The 17,875-nt window shown below is 39.6% G+C and overlaps 2 protein-coding genes across 2 annotated transcripts; both read right to left on the minus strand.

The window, feature by feature from the left end:
• Positions 1 to 240: 240 nt before the first annotated feature.
• LOC124257792 (toll-like receptor 4) lies at positions 241 to 2,233 on the minus strand (the record flags this gene model as incomplete). The annotated part of the gene is made up of 3 exons (XM_046691935.1): positions 241 to 1,132; positions 1,516 to 1,630; positions 2,134 to 2,233. Coding segments are annotated over 3 exons (1,107 nt in total), but the record flags the coding sequence as incomplete, so codon positions are not given.
• Positions 2,234 to 10,833: 8,600 nt separating this feature from the next.
• LOC124257793 (toll-like receptor 8) lies at positions 10,834 to 17,851 on the minus strand. The gene is made up of 3 exons (XM_046691936.1): positions 17,836 to 17,851; positions 11,776 to 13,343; positions 10,834 to 11,229 (listed from the first exon to the last, which is right to left on the minus strand). Exons 2-3 carry the CDS (start codon positions 13,339 to 13,341, stop codon positions 10,834 to 10,836), a joined length of 1,962 nt encoding a protein of 653 aa, XP_046547892.1. The 5' UTR covers positions 13,342 to 13,343; positions 17,836 to 17,851.
• Positions 17,852 to 17,875: the final 24 nt, after the last annotated feature.

Consider the following 17,875-nt stretch of genomic DNA (forward strand, 5'->3'; position numbering starts at 1 on the left):
ATGTTACTGTCAATCCTTACACAAGATCTTGCTGTGAAGCTGATCCCATAATGAGCTCTCATGGAACCTCTCTATAGGAAACCTATTGTCTTTGTCCAGCAGTTGGTTAATGATAGAAGGAAGTGGGTGACGGAACACAGCATCCGAGTACAGTATGATGAATCTATCAGACGTCAGGTTCTCACCGACATAAATAGCAGACGAAAGCCTGAAGGAGCATAGCTCGTCCTCCAGGAAGGTCTAGGTCAGATAGATAATAGTCTTCCAACTTTGACTTATGGCACCGAGAACCTCCTCACAGGTGTAGACTCCTGGCTCGAAATCTCTTTCTGGAATGCAGAGACGAAGCTCCCTTTCATCTTCCAGCTTCTGTCTCAAGGTGCTACACATGTACACCCACTGAGGGTCTTCCTTGGATGAGTAGTACACAAATACATCATACTTAAAATGTCGCTGGAAGTCCAAGCCTAACCATCTGACACTCCATCGTTTTATCAAATTGATATTTCTTGCAATATGAAGACTTAGAGAAACTCCTAAGAGGAATAGGAAAACGAGGCAAATTGAAAACAAAAGTGAGAACAAAGAAATGCACTCTCTCCAAATTTTCATGAATGAATCTGCAATATCTGTTACATGGATTATAGTCCTATTATCATTTCGACACATGTAATGTTTATCGTCAGCGAAATGTACCTTTGAGTCCATTGACCACAGAATAAATTCAAGAGAATCACATCCACACGAGAGAACATTACCACGAAGATTAACCGACAAGTTTTTCTTCTGAGCCATAGCGTCTAGTCTGGTTCTTGCTCCCACACTCAGTTCCTTCATTGAGTTATACGAGACATCTATTAGTTTGATATTTGTTAAGTTCTCTACATTTCTGGGCAAATCGGAAAGACCATTACCTAAAAGGTGCAGATTTTCAAGGTGTTCCAAGTGTCCCAACACGGAGTCTATGTTTTCACTTATTTCCCTAAATCCCTGTGTGATATGGTTCAATGACAGATTTTGAATATTGGGGAAGGATTTCATGAATGTTGTTGGTAGTTCTGTAAATCCGTTGCCAGAAATTTCCAAACTTTGAAGGTTCTCTAGTCCAAAGAAATTGACATTTTTGCAAGTACTGAACAGTTGGAAAAACGCAATTTTGACCATTTTTCAGTACCAAAAAAAAACATATTATGTTCGATATTAGCAAAAGGTTTTAATGATGGTGCAAAATAAAGCGAGGTCAGGTTTCGAGGAAATACCAAAATCAAAATCTCTCTTTGACTACTTTCCTTTGGTGGAATAACTTCATTGTCTCGTTTTTCAGCACCCACAGTGAAGAGACATGTTTCGGGGTTGTGTGGTGGCCATACAGTCTCATTTTTGTCTTGAAATATTGAACTTGCATCATAGAAATGGAACACTTCATGATAAGCCTGTTTGAGATCTTCCAAAAATTGTTCAAAGTGAAATGAGACCAAATTTGGATAAAAGTAAAGCTTTTCAAGTATCCCATACTCTTCGAGGATCATGTTATGACTGAGGTCTAAAACGCGAAGGCATTGGGAAAATGGTGGCTGAATCAAAGTACCTCTGTCAATGATTCGTATTTTGTTACCAATAAGATACACTTCTGAAACACACATTGTGATAAGATAACGTGTGACATTTTTTGATAACATGTTACACTGTTCAGTAGGATCCTTATCTCCCCCCACGTTTTTTATGAATGAAACCCGTTGCATGGATGAGTTTTCATAGTTCTTTAAACTCATCAATCGCTTGGGTAGATCGGTGCCGACCGTGTTCCTAATGTCTAAGATATCTAAATTGGGAAATATATCAGTAATATTTTCATCTACCTGCCCTTTATCACATGCATTTATCTGAAATGCTGAAAGGTTAAACTTTTGAAAACTTCAAATGCACTTGTATTTAAGCTTTCCTTTTCACAAAAGCTAATGGTTAAAGTTTGTAAATTTGTCATATTGAGAAATCCGACACCAAATGTTGGGTTTGGAGGAGCGTCAATGGAGACCTCTTGCAGTTGATGGAGATCAAGAAATGTATCCTCTGGGTATTCCGCATTGAGTATACCACTCATGTTACTCATTAAAAGGCATTTTAGTGGAAGACCTCTGAAGAGACCTGTTGGTAACAATGTGAAGTTAATCCTGTTTCTTCCAAGGTCAAGTTTCGAAAGTTGTGGTAAATTCTTCAGAGAACCTTCATCAAGATGAGTAAGCAGATTCTGATGCAAACTGAGCGTGTGTACGTTCAGAGGGTAAGGAAAGGACATCTTTCCGATGCTTGTTATTTTATTCATTGTCAAATCAATGACAGTCACATTTTTAACAAATCCTTGGGGGACTGCAGTTAGGTTTCCGCTAGAACAGTTGGCAACTAAATCACGTTCGTTCTCCTCGTACACGCACCTGTTAATATCATCCATCTGTGAATGCAGCCCTGGGACGATCAACCATAGAGTGACGATTATGAGAAGTTCGTCCATTGTCATGCCTGAAATGAATAGATGCTGTTAAAATGATGTACTCTCAACTACAGTGTAACTCTAGTGACACAGAGCTTCATATCTTTCTTCACATTTACGGTCTCAATGTAGTTTTGTATGTTACTTATGTTCGGGGTGGTGGGGTAGCCTAGTGGTTAAAACGTTCGCTCGTCACACTGAAAATCCGGTTTCGATTCCTCACATGGATAGTGAATTTTTTATTGAGTCATTTATATCAGTCTCTCCGACGTGTTAAGTTATAACACACTTGTAAATCATGCAAGATTATGGCCTGATAAAAATGATGCAAACCGTGTCTACATTCAAATTTCGTACTAGTGAATTATTTTGTTGGCTTGTAACTTTAAGACTGGCTAGCAAAAATTGGAAACTATTTCGCACACTGGATCAACCACCGAAGAGTTTAGCTGCATGATCTTCCAGTCGTGATGTTCCTCGTTGCGACGTCTCCATACGCGACAACGGCCGTCAGTTTCGCGTAGTAGACTTTCACCAAACCAATGAAACATCTGCCATGCCCTGAAGTTCGGTTTTCTCCGAGCCTTATGTCTCGTAAGCGTCTTTTGAAGTGGGTTCCCTACTGGTAAGAATTTTGAGTTTTAATGTTTATCTATCGACCCGAACATTTCTTTTGCAGTTGGCTCGGCATAGATACATGCTAATGAGGTCATGGCGATACTCGGGGAATTCCCGATGGACCTTAATTGTTGACCCATTTCAAGTCAATATACACGACCAATACAAGAGAATAATCTCACAGGAAGTACGAATAATCACATTATCGTTGACACTTCTAATAGTGTCAAAGCTTGGGGTTAATATTTCAGGTGTTGTTGCATGGAAAGCGGGCTTTCTGAACCCGGAAGTAATCCAAACAGGAAGTACTAATAACAAAGGATTAATTTGAAGGGAACTCGAATCATGGAATTTAAGAAACCTCTTTCTTAATTGTTAACACAAATGATACAAATACGCGCTTCCTTGGTTATCGATACACGTCCAGCATGATATCAACGTTCACAGTATCTCTTGGATCAGGGAACCGCTACTTGCACCTGTATTTTCCGCATACTATTTTTAACAATATCTTATAATGCTGTCTGTTAACACTTTATAACCTACTCCATATTTTACCAATAATATTTTGCGTACCGTTATGAACACTTGCTTTACGCTTCTAGATGAGCCATTGTTGTGATATGGTTGGCTGGTTAGTTTTTCAGCAATGTTCCAGCTGTATCTGTAAATAATCAATTCTGGACCAGGCAATCCCGTGATCAACAGCATGAGCATCGATCTACGCAACTGGAAAACGATGACATGTGTCAATCAAGCCTGACCACCCTATCTCGTTAGTTGCCTCTTACGACACGCATGGATTACTGAAGACCAATTCTAACCCGGATCTTCACGGGTCGTGATATTAAGGGAAGAGATGTCTATGTGTGACTTCCTGTTATCGGGACAGTCGTTGTTGGACAGTGTTCAATTTACCTACACCTTAATTGGGCGCACAGATCTGAGTTAGCGTACTGTCCCGAACAATGTATTTATTTCTGCCGCGAAAATTCACACTTAAATACAGGGAAACATTGTGTTCATAGTTTCCCACCAAATTCAAATGAACAATGCTACACCGACATCGCCCGTTTCACTTTTGTAACATATTTTGTTTTCTTTGTTTGTTGTTTTACGCCGCACTCAGCAATATTCCAGCTATATGCAGCAGTCTGTAAATAATCGAGTGTGGACCAAACCATCCAGTGATCAACAGCATGAGCATTGATCTACGCAATTGGGATACGATGACGTGTGTCCACCAAGTCAGCAACCCTGACCACCCGATCCCGTTAGGTGTCTCTTATGACAAGCATGGGTTACTGAGGACCAATTATAACAGGGATGTTCACGGGTCTTTGATATATGTAACATGCCACCTGTCGGAAAATTGGATCTTAATATATTTTCACATATTCTTAACACTGTAATGGCTTCTTAATGAATACTTAACAAGTACCACTATATATCATTGCGGTAGTTTCTTCACGAAAAATCCCATTTCTGGTGTCCCCCGCCGTAATATTGATGGAATATTGCTAAAAACGGCGTAAAACTACACTCACTCACTCTTCATGGAAAACGTTTGACAGGACCATGCCCGTGCTGGGTTTAATTACACTTTGGTTTTTGGTTTTTAAAAACAACCCACCTATTTCACCTCGTGCTTTCCTGCTGGAATAACTGACGAAGAAATAATATTCAAGGTGCTGTTAACCACAGACTATAATACAAAATCCCGCACACTGAATAAATATATGAATAGAAGCTTTGCCAGCGTTGTCAATATGTCAAAAGCAGATTGTGAAAGGCATTTGAAGTAGTGACAATGAGAAGTATGTCAAGTGCTCTAATCCCACCCTGCCCTGTTAAATATCTCTCATAAACGGGACAAAGGATCTCACAGCGTGATGTAGTGTGTAGATGTTTCCTTAGACGAATCTATATTTTCCTGGTTTCTTTCCATTTCCTGCCTTTCAACTCCATATCATACCAACACACATCAGTAGTGAGTGAGTGACCGCCGCCATATAGCTGGTATATTGCTGAGTGCGGCGTAAAACTAAACTCACCCACTCACTCAGTGGAGACCCGAGGGTCCCCAGTTACACATTTATACATGTTTGTCGATTGCTTACGGGTCGCCATTATGTGTGGCGTAATACAACAAACTGCAGTTTAATATACTCATGCCATTAATGATTGTCACCCCCTCCCTCCCAACCCCCACACCTCAACCCCAACCCCCCACACACCTCACACAGCCACCCCACACCCCCTCTCCAATTAAAAACATTGAAGGGGGTGACAACCATTATTGGCATGAGTATACTATGCTGCAGTCATTCTAAGGTGTACATTCGCTCTGATGCTAAGTTTAAAAAGTACTTGTGGAAAATTAATACTTTTGTAAATAAAAGCGACAAAACCTTTACCACATTCAAAACTATCTCTGCCCAAGATTACTTGCCAACTGGCGCAGAAGAAATTTGACTCTTATTGGAAAAATCACTGTTATTAAAACACATTTTCTCTGCACTGCCCAACCCACCTAAATCATTCATTTAAGAACTCAATAAAACAATATATAGATTTTTATGGAAAAATAAAAACGACAAAATAAAGAGATCAACTATAAACAGAGGTTATCAAGATGGAGGTCTCAGAATGATCGATATAGAATGTTTCATTAATGCTTTGAAATTATCCTCACTGAAAATCTATATAAACAAAAATATAGAATCGATAAACATCTTTCCTGTAATTCATTTATTCTCACTAGGCTCCAATGCTGTTGACTGTTTATCTGACCATGATAATCCTTATTGGAGAGACGTTCTGTTTGGAGGATATTCTATAGGAAAATTACTTTTGAGGAAAATGATGCAGACCAAATCTTGACTCAACCACTTTGGTTGAACCATTTCTTTAAATCATCACATATTATCAAAAACTGCTCTAGTCGCGGTATACATAGTATAAAAGATATATGTGATGAAAATGGCTTTCTAAGTTTTGAAAATTTAAAACAGAGATATAAAATACAGGGAACTTTCTTAGACTATCAACACTTGTTAAACAACATTCCAAATAACTGGAGACATCAGATAAGAAACACAACATTTACATTCGATCAACCACATATCAATAATATATGCAAATATATTATCTGTAATGCTAAAGGCTCAAGGATATTCTATGACGAACTAATTAAGACCCAAGTCCTTAGAATATTGGAACACTGACTTTCAACATCAGATTGACTGGAAAGATGTATTTAGCTATTATAGGAAATGTACAAATGACTGTAAGCTCTTAGACTTTCAATACAGATTTATAAACAGAATAATTTATACAAAAAAAGAATTATTGAAAATGAAGTTAGTTGATGATGATACATTTTCATTTTGTAAAACCGCCTCAGAAGATATATCACATGTCTTCTTTGAATGTCAATTTGTTCGGTACTTATGGCTTGAAATTCATCATTATGTTGGGACCGCCCTCAAATAACCAAGTAGTAAATCACATTTTACTACTTGCAAAAAGATTAATCTATACTTCAAGCCTGAAACAGCAATATATCCTTTGCAGAATTTCTCAAGTTACTTAAAGACATATGCTATATCGAAAGGTTTATTGCAATGAAAAATAATAAATTTAGTTGTTTTACTAGAAAATGGCAACACTTAGATACGTTACTCTGACATTTTAATTTAGCACACATGCAGTTTGACCTACTCAAACTATTGTGTCCACTGCAGTAATAATATTTTCACCTAGCTCCTATTTATCTATATATGTACACCCTCATATGTGTATACAATTTTGTACTAACTTTATGATGTAAATGTCAACACATGTCACACTTCTGTCTGTACATGCAACTTAAAATGGAATAAAAACAGATAAAAAAAATATTTAAAAAATCTCTGCCCAAAGGAGAGTCGATTGTACAATAGGGACTATATCATGAGCAGATATTTGTTTCAGCAGTATTACCTAACTTTGACAGATTATGTCCTAAAAGTCCCTTCATAAGCCGCTGAACATACACGGAAGTTAAATGTGGCTATCAGCACACCAAATGCATCCGATCAGCGATGTGAATTTCTTCATTTATCAAATGTTCATCTAATGATAGCCAGCCTTAACTTAATCTTCAACATGACGTCACAAGACTCTGATAGCTAGTAGTCATAGAAGGGTTTCTAATAGTACTCACTTGCTAATGGCGCTTTTTCTTCCACACGAAGGACATGGGGTAAAATGAACTTTCTTGTTGTGAAGTCCCGTGACATGAATTGTGATTTAATTCCTGGTTGTATTTAATTGGTTGTAATAAACATGACATAAACATGTTTACAGAATGAGTCCATCTAGGCTTTAAGGAAGTTTTATTACACCTTAAAACAGGCCTCGTCGGAAACTCAGTGATCCGGACACGCGGTAGTGTCTGGATCAACGGGACTGTTCTCCTCTGTTAGGGCAATGACCTGTTGCAGGTTTCTGCTAGAACGTAGTCTACCATTATCAGCATTGTTCACCTTCGACAAACGGTCAAACACTGTTGTGTCGACGTTGAAGGGACCTACGTAAATGCTTCGAGTTATCAGAGGTTCGACAGAGCCGGAAAATAATGTTAAGATGTGGCGAGTGAGTTAAGCAATATTCCAGCTATATGGCGGCGGTCTGTAAATAATCGAGTCTTGACCAGAAAATCCAGTGATCAACAGCATGAGCATCGATCTACCCAACTGGGATACGATGACATGTGTCAACCAAGTCAGCGAGCCTGACCACCCCATCCCGTTAGTCGCCTCTTAAGACAAGCATGGGTTGCTGAAGACCAATTCTAACACGGATCTGCATGGTTGTCAAAATGAGGAATACGTAGGGCCTGGTTTTACTTCGGGACAGCTGTAGGCTAGACATATTCAAGGCCGACACAACAATGTTTCACTGTATACCAAAATGTAATATCAAGAATACTGGATAAAACCTCCTGAGCTAAACATGGTTACATGCTGCAACATGCCATGTTCTTCACACCGGGCAAGAGCTGAACAACTGTGGCATGGTTTCCAGGATTTCCAGAGACGTTAAACCGTTTCACCACATCAGCATTTTGACAGATATACACAACAATTTTAAAAGAAGTGTTAACGTGTTTTCCTGGTGAGTGAGTGAATTTAGTTTTACGCCGCACTCAGCAATATTCCAGCTATATGGCGGCGGTCTGGAAATAATCGAGTCTGGACCAGACAATCCAGTGATCAACTGCATGAGCGTCGATCTACGCAGTTGGAATACGATGACATGTGTCAACCAAGCCAGTGAGCCTGACCACCCGATCCCGTTAGTCGCCTCTTACGACAAGCATGGGTTACTGAAGATCAATATTCTAACCCGGATCTTCAGTTTCCCAGGTACTGATATTGATCATGATGACTGTTTAGCGTCTACCTAATAGTGCGTTCACGTTTGTTTTGTATCGAAATGTAATGATAATGGCAAGTTCCCATGGTAACGTACTTCAAGTCCAGACAGGTAATTACAGTAAAAATGTTTCTTTAAATAAGAAACTTAGTTTATTTCAAAGCAACATGGTGTATACAAGTCACCTATATTTTATATTAGGCCAGTTACATTAGCATAAAGCTTTTAAATAATATTTTAAAAATCTTAAAACAATATGTAAGGAAAATACTATTCAATAATATGTATAAACATCGTTATGGTATTTACATATGAGTTTGCTTACCAATTACCAAACAATAACCTGATTTGATTATAACATCAGCCTAATATAGAAGCACTCGAGTCGCCAAATACATAAACAATGCAAAGAATAAAAACAGGAATTTTTAAAATAATGAGTACGATGCTCATAACATAACAGATGATGCCACCTGTTATGGTATAAACACCTGTTATGGTATAAACACCTGTTATGGTATAAACACCTGTTATGGTATAAACATCTCATTATTATTTGTACATCATTGGCTTCCACGCCTGTCCTTTGTCTACTCTCTGGCTTCATCAGCTTTCTGCCTAGCCAATTATGTTAATTATGTTGTTTTCTTTGTTACATTGTTACATCCAGTATATATATACTTCCCCCTTCTTCACGGTTCCATTATGCTTGACAACGGTACAAGAATCTGTATCGAAACGTCGCACTCACGAATAAAAAGAAGTTGTTATCCATAAAGTTTGTTCTATATTGTACTTCCCAACTTCTAAAATGCCACTCAAAGAAGATGATGCCACCGTTGGAAGTAACCAATCACGATTCGAAACGTATGGGCAAATGAGTGAGTGAGTGTGTGACTTGGGTTTAACGCCGCTTTTAGCAAATAGTCCAGAAATATCACGGCGGGGGACACCTGAAATGGGCTTCACACAATGTACCCATATGAGAAATCGAGCCCGGATCTTCAGCGTGACGAGCGAACGCTTTAACCACTAGGCTACCCCACCACCCCTATAATACCCCACCACCCTATAATGTTCATCTCTGGATTATTTTGCCCAGAAGCGATCATTTATTGCATGTGTTTAGCTGCAATACTGATGACATCATAGCGAAATAATGCCGATGCAACATTACCTTTTAACTCATTCACTCACTCATTCACTTCACATTGGTGTGTGAGTGAGTAAGGTTTTATCAATTTCCAGAAATATCACGGCGGGGGACATCAGAAATGGGCTTCACACATTACCCATTTGGGGAATCGAACCTGGGCCTTCACCGTCACGAACGAACGCTTTAACCACTAGGCTACCCCACCGTCCCGGTGGGTGAGTGAACTGGGTCGTTTTGCTGCTAGTAGCAGAGTCGTTGAGTACAGCAATATTCCAGCTAAATCATATATTGGTGGGTGAGTGAGGTGGGTCGTTTCCCTGCCAGTTGCAGAGTCAGATTGCGGAATTGATAAGAGAAATGTGTCTACAATTTTTAGTGTCGGCAAAATGCACTACAACATATCAATAAGGCTTCACAATTTTATTAGAACCTACATAAGTTACATATAACATGTTAGTACAGATCATTTATACAGTGCATAGGGGCGGTGGGGTAGCCTAGTGGTTAAAACACGGGTTTGAATCCCCACATGGGTACAATGTGTGAAGCCCATTTCCGGTGTCCCCCGCCATGATGTTGCTGGAATATTGCTAAAAGCGGCGTAAAACAAAACTCAGTCAGTCAGTCAGTACAATGCATATGCAGACGCACTAGATCACAGGATCCAGGATCGTCAAAGCTAAAGCAATGGATCCCTAAAAAGCAACAAACAAAAAGTTAATAAATACAACAAATCAAATTTACCGGAGGATATTTTACGAAAGAGAAAATACTGTACAAAAAATTATTTCTTTGCGTTACGTTATTTATGTTATACATCTATAATACACTCACGCCATACAAAGGGTACCGTCTCGGATGGATGGATGCTGGTTGTTAAACATCGCACTCAGCAATATTCCAGCTATATGGTAGCGGGCTGTTAATAATAGTCTGAACCAGACAATCCGGTGATCAACAGCAAAAGCATCGATCTACACAACTAGAATACGATGACATGTGTCAACCAAGTCAGCGAGTCTGACCACCCGATCCCGTTAGGCGCCTCTTGCGACAAGCATGGGTTACTGAAGGTTCATTCTTCGGGTCTTTCTAAATGACATTGTGTATTGATACTTGCTTTTCGGAAACAGAAACGCCAATGTTACTGTCAATCCTTACACAAGATCCTGCTGTGAAGCTGATCCCATAATGAACTCTCATGGAACCTCTCTATAGGAAACCTGTTGTCTTTATCCAGAAGTTGGTTAATGATAGAAGGGAGTGGGTGACGGAACACAGCATCCGAGTACAGTATGATGAATCTATCAGACGTCAGGTTCTCACCGACATAAATAGCAGATGAAAGCCTGAAGGAGCATAGCTCGTCCTCCAGGAAGGTCTGGGTCAGATAGATAATAGTCTTCCAACTTTGATTTATGGCACCGAGAACCTCCTCACAGGTGTAGACTCCTGGATCGAAATCTCTTTCAGGGATACAGAGACGAAGCTCCCTTTCATCTTCCAGCTTCTGTCTCAAGGTGCTACACACCCACTGAGGGTCTTCCTTGGATGAGTAGTACACAAATACATCATACTTAAAATGTCGCTGGAAGTCCAAGCCTAACCATCTGACACTCCATCGCTTTATCAAATTGATATTTCTTGCAATATGAAGACTTAGAGAAACTCCTAAGAGGAATAGGAAAACGAGGCAAATTGAAAACAAAAGTGAGAACAAAGAAATGCACTCTCTCCACATTTTCATGAATGAATGTGCAATATCTGTTACATGGATTATAGTCCCATTATCATTTCGACACGTGTAATGTTTATCGTCAGCGAAATGTACCCTTGAGTCCATTGACCACAGAATAAATTCAAGAGAATCACATCCACACGAGAGAACATTACCACGAAGATTAACCGATAAGTTTTTCTTCTGAGTCATAGCATCTAGTCTGGTTCTTGTTCCCACACTCAGTTCCTTTATTGAGTTATATGAGACATCTATTAGTTTGATATTTGTTAAGTTCTCTACATTTCTGGGCAAATCGGAAAGACCATTACCTAAAAGGTGTAGATTTTCAAGGTGTTCAAAGTGTCCCAATACAGAGTCTATGTTTTCACTTATTTCCCCAAATCCGTGTGTGATATGGTTCAATGACAGATTTTGAATATTGGGGAAGGATTTCATAAATGTTGTTGGTAGTTCTGTAAATCCGTTGCCAGAAATTTCCAAACTTTTAAGGTTCTCTAGTCCAAAGAACTTGACATTTTTTGCAAGTACCGAACAGTTGGAAAAACGCACTTTTGACCATTTTTCAGTTCCCCAAAAAACCAGATTATGTTCGATATTAGCAAAAGGTTTTAATGATGGTGCAAAATAAAGCGAGGTCAGATTTCGAGGAAATACCAAAATCAAAATCTCTCTTTTACTACGTTCATTTTGTAGAATAACTTCATTGTCTCGTTTTTCAGCACCCACAGTGAAGAGACATGTTTCGGGGTTGTGTGGTGGCCATACAGTTTCATTTGTGTCTTGAAAAATTGAACTTGCATCATAGAAATGAAACACTTGATGATAAACCTGTTTGAGATCTTCCAAAAATTGTTCAAAGTGAAATGAGACCAAATTTGGATAAAAGTAAAGCGTTTCAAGTATCCCATACTCATCGAGGATCATGTTGTGACTGAGATCTAAAACGCGAAGGCATTCGGAAAATGGTGGCTGAATCAAAGTACCTCTCTCAATGATTTGTATTTTGTTACCAATAAGATACACTTCTGAAACACACATTGTGATAAGATAACGTGTCAAATCTTTTGATAACATGTTACAATATTCAGTAGGATCCTTATCTCCCGCCACGTTTTTAATGAATGAAACTCGTTGCATGGATGAGTTTTCATAATTCTTTAAACTCATCAATCGCTTGGGTAGATCGGTGCCGACCGTGTCCCTAATGTCTAAGATATCTAAATTGGGAAATATATCAGTAATATTTGTATCAACCTGCCCTATATCACATGCATTTATCTGAAATGCTGAAAGGTTAAACTTTTGGAAAACTTCAAATGCACTTGTATTTAAGCTTTCCTTTTCACAAAAGCTAATGGTTAAAGTTTGTAAATTTGTCATATTGAGAAATCCAACACCAAATGTTGGGTTTGGAGGCGCGTCAATGGAGAGCTCTTGCAGTTGATGGAGATCAAGAAATGCATCCTCTGGGTATTCCGCATTGAGTATACCACTCATGTTACTCATTAAAAGGCGTTTTAGTGGAAGACCTCTGAAGAGACCTGTCGGTAACGATAAAGATGTGAAGTTAATACTGTTTCCTCCAAGGTCAAGTTTCGAAAGTTCTGGTAAATTCTTCAGAGAACCTTCATCAAGATGAGTAAGCAGATTCTGATGCAGACTGAGCGTGTGTACCTTCAGAGGGTAAGGAAAGGACATCTTTCCGATGCTTGTTATTTTATTCATTGTCAAATCAATGACAGTCACATTTTTAACAAATCCTTGGGGGACTGCAGTGAGGTTTCTGCTAGAACAGTTGGCAACTAAATCACGTTCGTTCACTTCGTACACGCACCTGTTAATATCATCCATCTGTGAAAGCAGCCCTGGGACGATCAACCATAGAGTGACGATTGTGAGAAGTTCGTTCTGCATCATGCCTGAAATGAATAGATGCTGCTAAACTGATGTACTCTCAACTAAACTCTTCACGCCGAAAACCCGGGTTCTATTCCCCACATGGATACAATGTGTGAAGCCCATTACTGGTGTCCCCCGCCGTGATACTGCTGGAATATCGCTAAAGGCGGCGTAAAAATAAACTCACTTACTTATGTTTGGAGCGCAGGAGAAGAAAAATGTAAAGAGGCTCTGTAGCTCACTTAAAGTTTTCTCTTATATCAAAACGGCTATTACTGGGGTAAAGAAATATATAATACAGTAGGATATACAACGTCCATGCAATATGATAATCAATCTTGATTATGCCAGATTCCACAGAGCATTGAAGGCAGAACACTGTTGAAATACACACATAGACATTAATCAGGGACCATCACTTTATATATTTATATGTACGAAAACACTACTTGCGGTACATGCTTTGAAAACCAAATCCCACATTTTAAATAAAAAACTTTAACATATTTGTTTCTGATGAAAACAAAAACTAAACTGAAATTGTTTGGTAACAATTTACTTGCAATCTGAAAATACAATCACAAGATTTGAATATCAACAATGCCGTAAAAGTATGGTCACCATGACTACGTCACCAATATTATTGTCACACAGTTCCCAAACACAGATTGTTGCGATTGTATGAAGCAGCACTGAATGGGGATATCTGCCTCGAACTTGGCGTCCAACACAGTCCCGTATATGCTGGATGGGTTTCATATCGGGACTCCTTGTGGGCCATGGTAATGTTTAGATGGCATTGTGCGATGGCGCGATGGCGGCTGGGGAACGGTCTAGCATTGTCATCTATAAACCGGCAAGTGGGTGGTTATTAAAATGAAGTATTCAGTACCGTTCATAACATTGACCGTTGAGTGTCTCAGGTACAGTAATGCGATCCGACCGATACGTCACGCATGACGTAGCCCCACACCTTCAGTGATCCCCCACCAAAGGACCGACCCGAACATTTCTTTTGCAGTTAACTCGGCATAGATACATGTTAATGAGGTCATGACGAAACTCGGGGAATTCCCTCCACCACCAGAAACATTGACCCATTTCAAGTCAATATACACGATCAATTGAAACAAGAGAATAAGCAAACTGGAAGTACAAATAATAAAATAACATTATCGTTGACACTAATAAAGTCAAAGCTTAGTGTGAATGTTTCAGGTGTTGTTGCATGGAAAGCGAGCTTTCTGAACCTGGAAGTAATCCAAACAGGAAGTACAATAAACAAAGGATTAATTTGAAGGGAACTCGAATCATAGGATTTCAGAAACCTCTTTCTTATGTGTAAAAACAAATGATACAAAACAGGAATTAACTGATCTGGAAACTTTGGGTTCTCTGGCTATTAGTTCTTGCAGCTACTGCATCACCCCTGAACCTTAAAATGAGTGAGTGACGCTTTAACCACTAAGCTACTTCATCACCCCTGAACCTTAAAATGAGTGAGTGACGCTTTAACCACAGGGCTACCCCATCACCCCTGAACCTTAAAATGAGTGAGTGACGCTTTAATCACCAGGCTACCCCATCACCCTGAACCTTAAAATGAGTGAGTGACGCTTTAACCACTAGGCTACCCCATCACCCCTGAACCTTAAAATGAGTGAGTGACGCTTTAACCACAGGGCTACCCCATCACCCCTGAACCTTAAAATGAGTGAGTGACGCTTTAATCACCAGGCTACCCCATCACCCCTGAACCTTAAAATGAGCGAGTGACGCTTTAACCACCAGGCTACAACATCAACCCTGAACCTTGAAAGGTTATCAATTTTAAACAAACTTAACTAGTGTACATACTATGCCTTGCTATGACAGCATTGTCAGGAGGCTTTTGTTGACACAATGAGACCGTCCTTGAACTTTAGGCAAGGTCAGTGAGCACAATATCTCTTGGATTATGGAACCGCTACTTGCAGCTGTATTTTCCGCATATTATTTTTAATGCTGTCTGTTGAAACTTTATAACCTACACCATATTTTACCAATAATATCTTACTACCGTTATGAACACTTGCGTTATGCTTCTAGATGATGAGGGGGCGGTGGGGTAGTCCAGTGGTTAAAGCGTTGGCTCGTCACGCCAAAGACCCGAGTTCGAATCCCCACATGGGTACAGTGAGTGAAGCCCATTTCTGGTGTCCCCCGCCGTGATATTGCTGGAATATTGCTAAAAGCGGCGTAAAACTAAACTCAGTCAGTCAGTCTAGATGATGAGCCATCGTTGTGATATTATGGATTGGTTGGCTGGTTTGTTGTTTAACACCACTGAAAGCGTACATGTACATATTCTTTGAAGATCACGTCCAGGATGCGATACTATCTTCAGCATCACATGGTTTGCTACAGAGGCTGGTTGGGTGGTTGTTTGTTGGTTGTTGTTTTACGCCGCACTCAGCAATATTCCAGCTATATGGCGGCGGTCTGTAAATAATCGAGTCTGAACCAGACAATCCAGTGATCAACATTATGAGCATCGATATACACAACTGGGATACGATGTTGCAAACAAGTCAGCGAGCATAAGCCCCCGATCCCGTTATTCGCCTATTACGACAAGCATGGGTTATTGAAGATCAATATTCTAACCAGGCTCTTCACGGGTCGTGATATTATGGGAAGATGTGTTGTGGTATGACTTCCTGTTATCGGGACACTCGTTGTGTTTAATTTAGCTACACCCTCATTGTGCACACATAACTACTGTCCTGAGCAATGTATCTTTTTCTACCCCGGAAATTCACACTTCAATACAGGGAAACATTGTGTTAATAGTTTCGTATCTAAGTCAAATAAACAATGCTACACCGACATCGCCCGTTTCACTTTTGTAATATATTTTGTTTTGTTTGTTTGTTGTTTTACGCCGCACTCAGCAATATTCCAGCTATATGCAGCAGTCTGTAAATAACCGAGTCTGGACCAAAAAATCCAGTGATCAACAGCATGAGCATTGATCTACGTAACTGGGATACGATGACATGTGTCCACCAAGTCAACAAGCCTGACCACCCGATCCCGTTAGTCGCCTACTGAAGACCAATTATAACAGGTACGTTCACGGGTCTTTGATATATGTAACATGCCACCTGTCGGAAAATTGGATCTTAGTATATTTTCAAATATTCTTAACACTGTAATAGCTTTGATATCAGAGGTATATAATAAATCCCTAAGAAACAACCACTACATATCTTTGCGTTAGTTTCTTCACGAAAAAGCCCATTTCTGGTGTCCCCCGCCGTGATTGATGGAATATTGCTAAAACGGCGTAAAACTACACTCGCTCACTCTTCATAAAAACGTTTGACAGGACCACGCCCGTGCTGGGTTTCATTACAATTTTTTAATAACCCAACAAAACACCTATTTCACCTCGTGTTTTCCTCCCGGAAGAATATTCAAGGTTGCTATTAACCATAGACTATAATACAAAATCCTGCACACTGTTACAGATGATCTGTCCGTATTAATAGAAGCTTTGCCAGCGTTGTTAATATATCTAATGTAGCTTGTGAAAGGCATTTGAAGTAGTGACAATGAGAAGTATGTCAAGTGCTCTAATCCCACCCCACCTTGTTAAATATCTCTTTCAAATCGAATAGAGGATCTCACAGCGTGATGTAGTGTGTAGATGTTTCATTGTACGAATCTATTTTTTGCTGGTTTCTTTCCATTACCTGCTTTTCAATCCAAATCAGTAGTGAGTGAGTGAGTGAGCGAGTGAGTGACCGCCGCCATATAGCTGGTATATTGCTGAGTGCGGCGTAAAACTAAACTCTCCCCTCACTCAGTGCAGACCAGGGGGCAGGTACCGAGTTATACATTTGTACATGTTTGTCGATTGCTTACACGTCGCCATTATATTCAGTCAAACACCTCTGTGTTGAAGTTGAAGGGATCTACGTTAATACTTCGAGTTACCCGAGGTTCGACAGAACCGGATAATAATGACACAACCGCATTGTTGGACAGAGTAGGACACAATCACTTGCTATGTGGCGTAAAACAACAAACTGCAGTTTAAAACTATGTGGCAGTCATATACTAAGGTGTACATTCGCTCTGATGCTAAGCTCAATAAATCCTGGTGGACCTCATGTGGAAAATTAACACTTTTGGAAATGGAAGCGACAGAACCCTTTCCACATTCATAAGAAATCTCTGCCAAAAGCAGAGTCGATTGTACAACTGGGACTATATCATGAGCAGATATTTGTTTCAGCAGTATTACCTAACTTTGACAGATTATGTCCTAAAATTTCCTTCATAAGCCGCTGAACATACACGGAAGTTAAAGGTGGCTCAGCACACAAAATGCATCCGATCAGCGATGTGAATTTCTTCATTTATCAAATGTTCATCTAATGATAGCCAGCCTTAACTTAACCTTCAACATGACGTCACAAGAGACTGGTAGTTAGTAGTCACAGAAGGGTTTCTAATAGTACTCACTTGCTAATGGCGCTCTTTGTTCAAAGTATTGAACACGAAG

Source organism: Haliotis rubra, unplaced genomic scaffold, assembly GCF_003918875.1.
Source record: "Haliotis rubra isolate DU_JTF1 unplaced genomic scaffold, ASM391887v1 Scf673, whole genome shotgun sequence".
NCBI lineage: Eukaryota > Metazoa > Mollusca > Gastropoda > Lepetellida > Haliotidae > Haliotis > Haliotis rubra.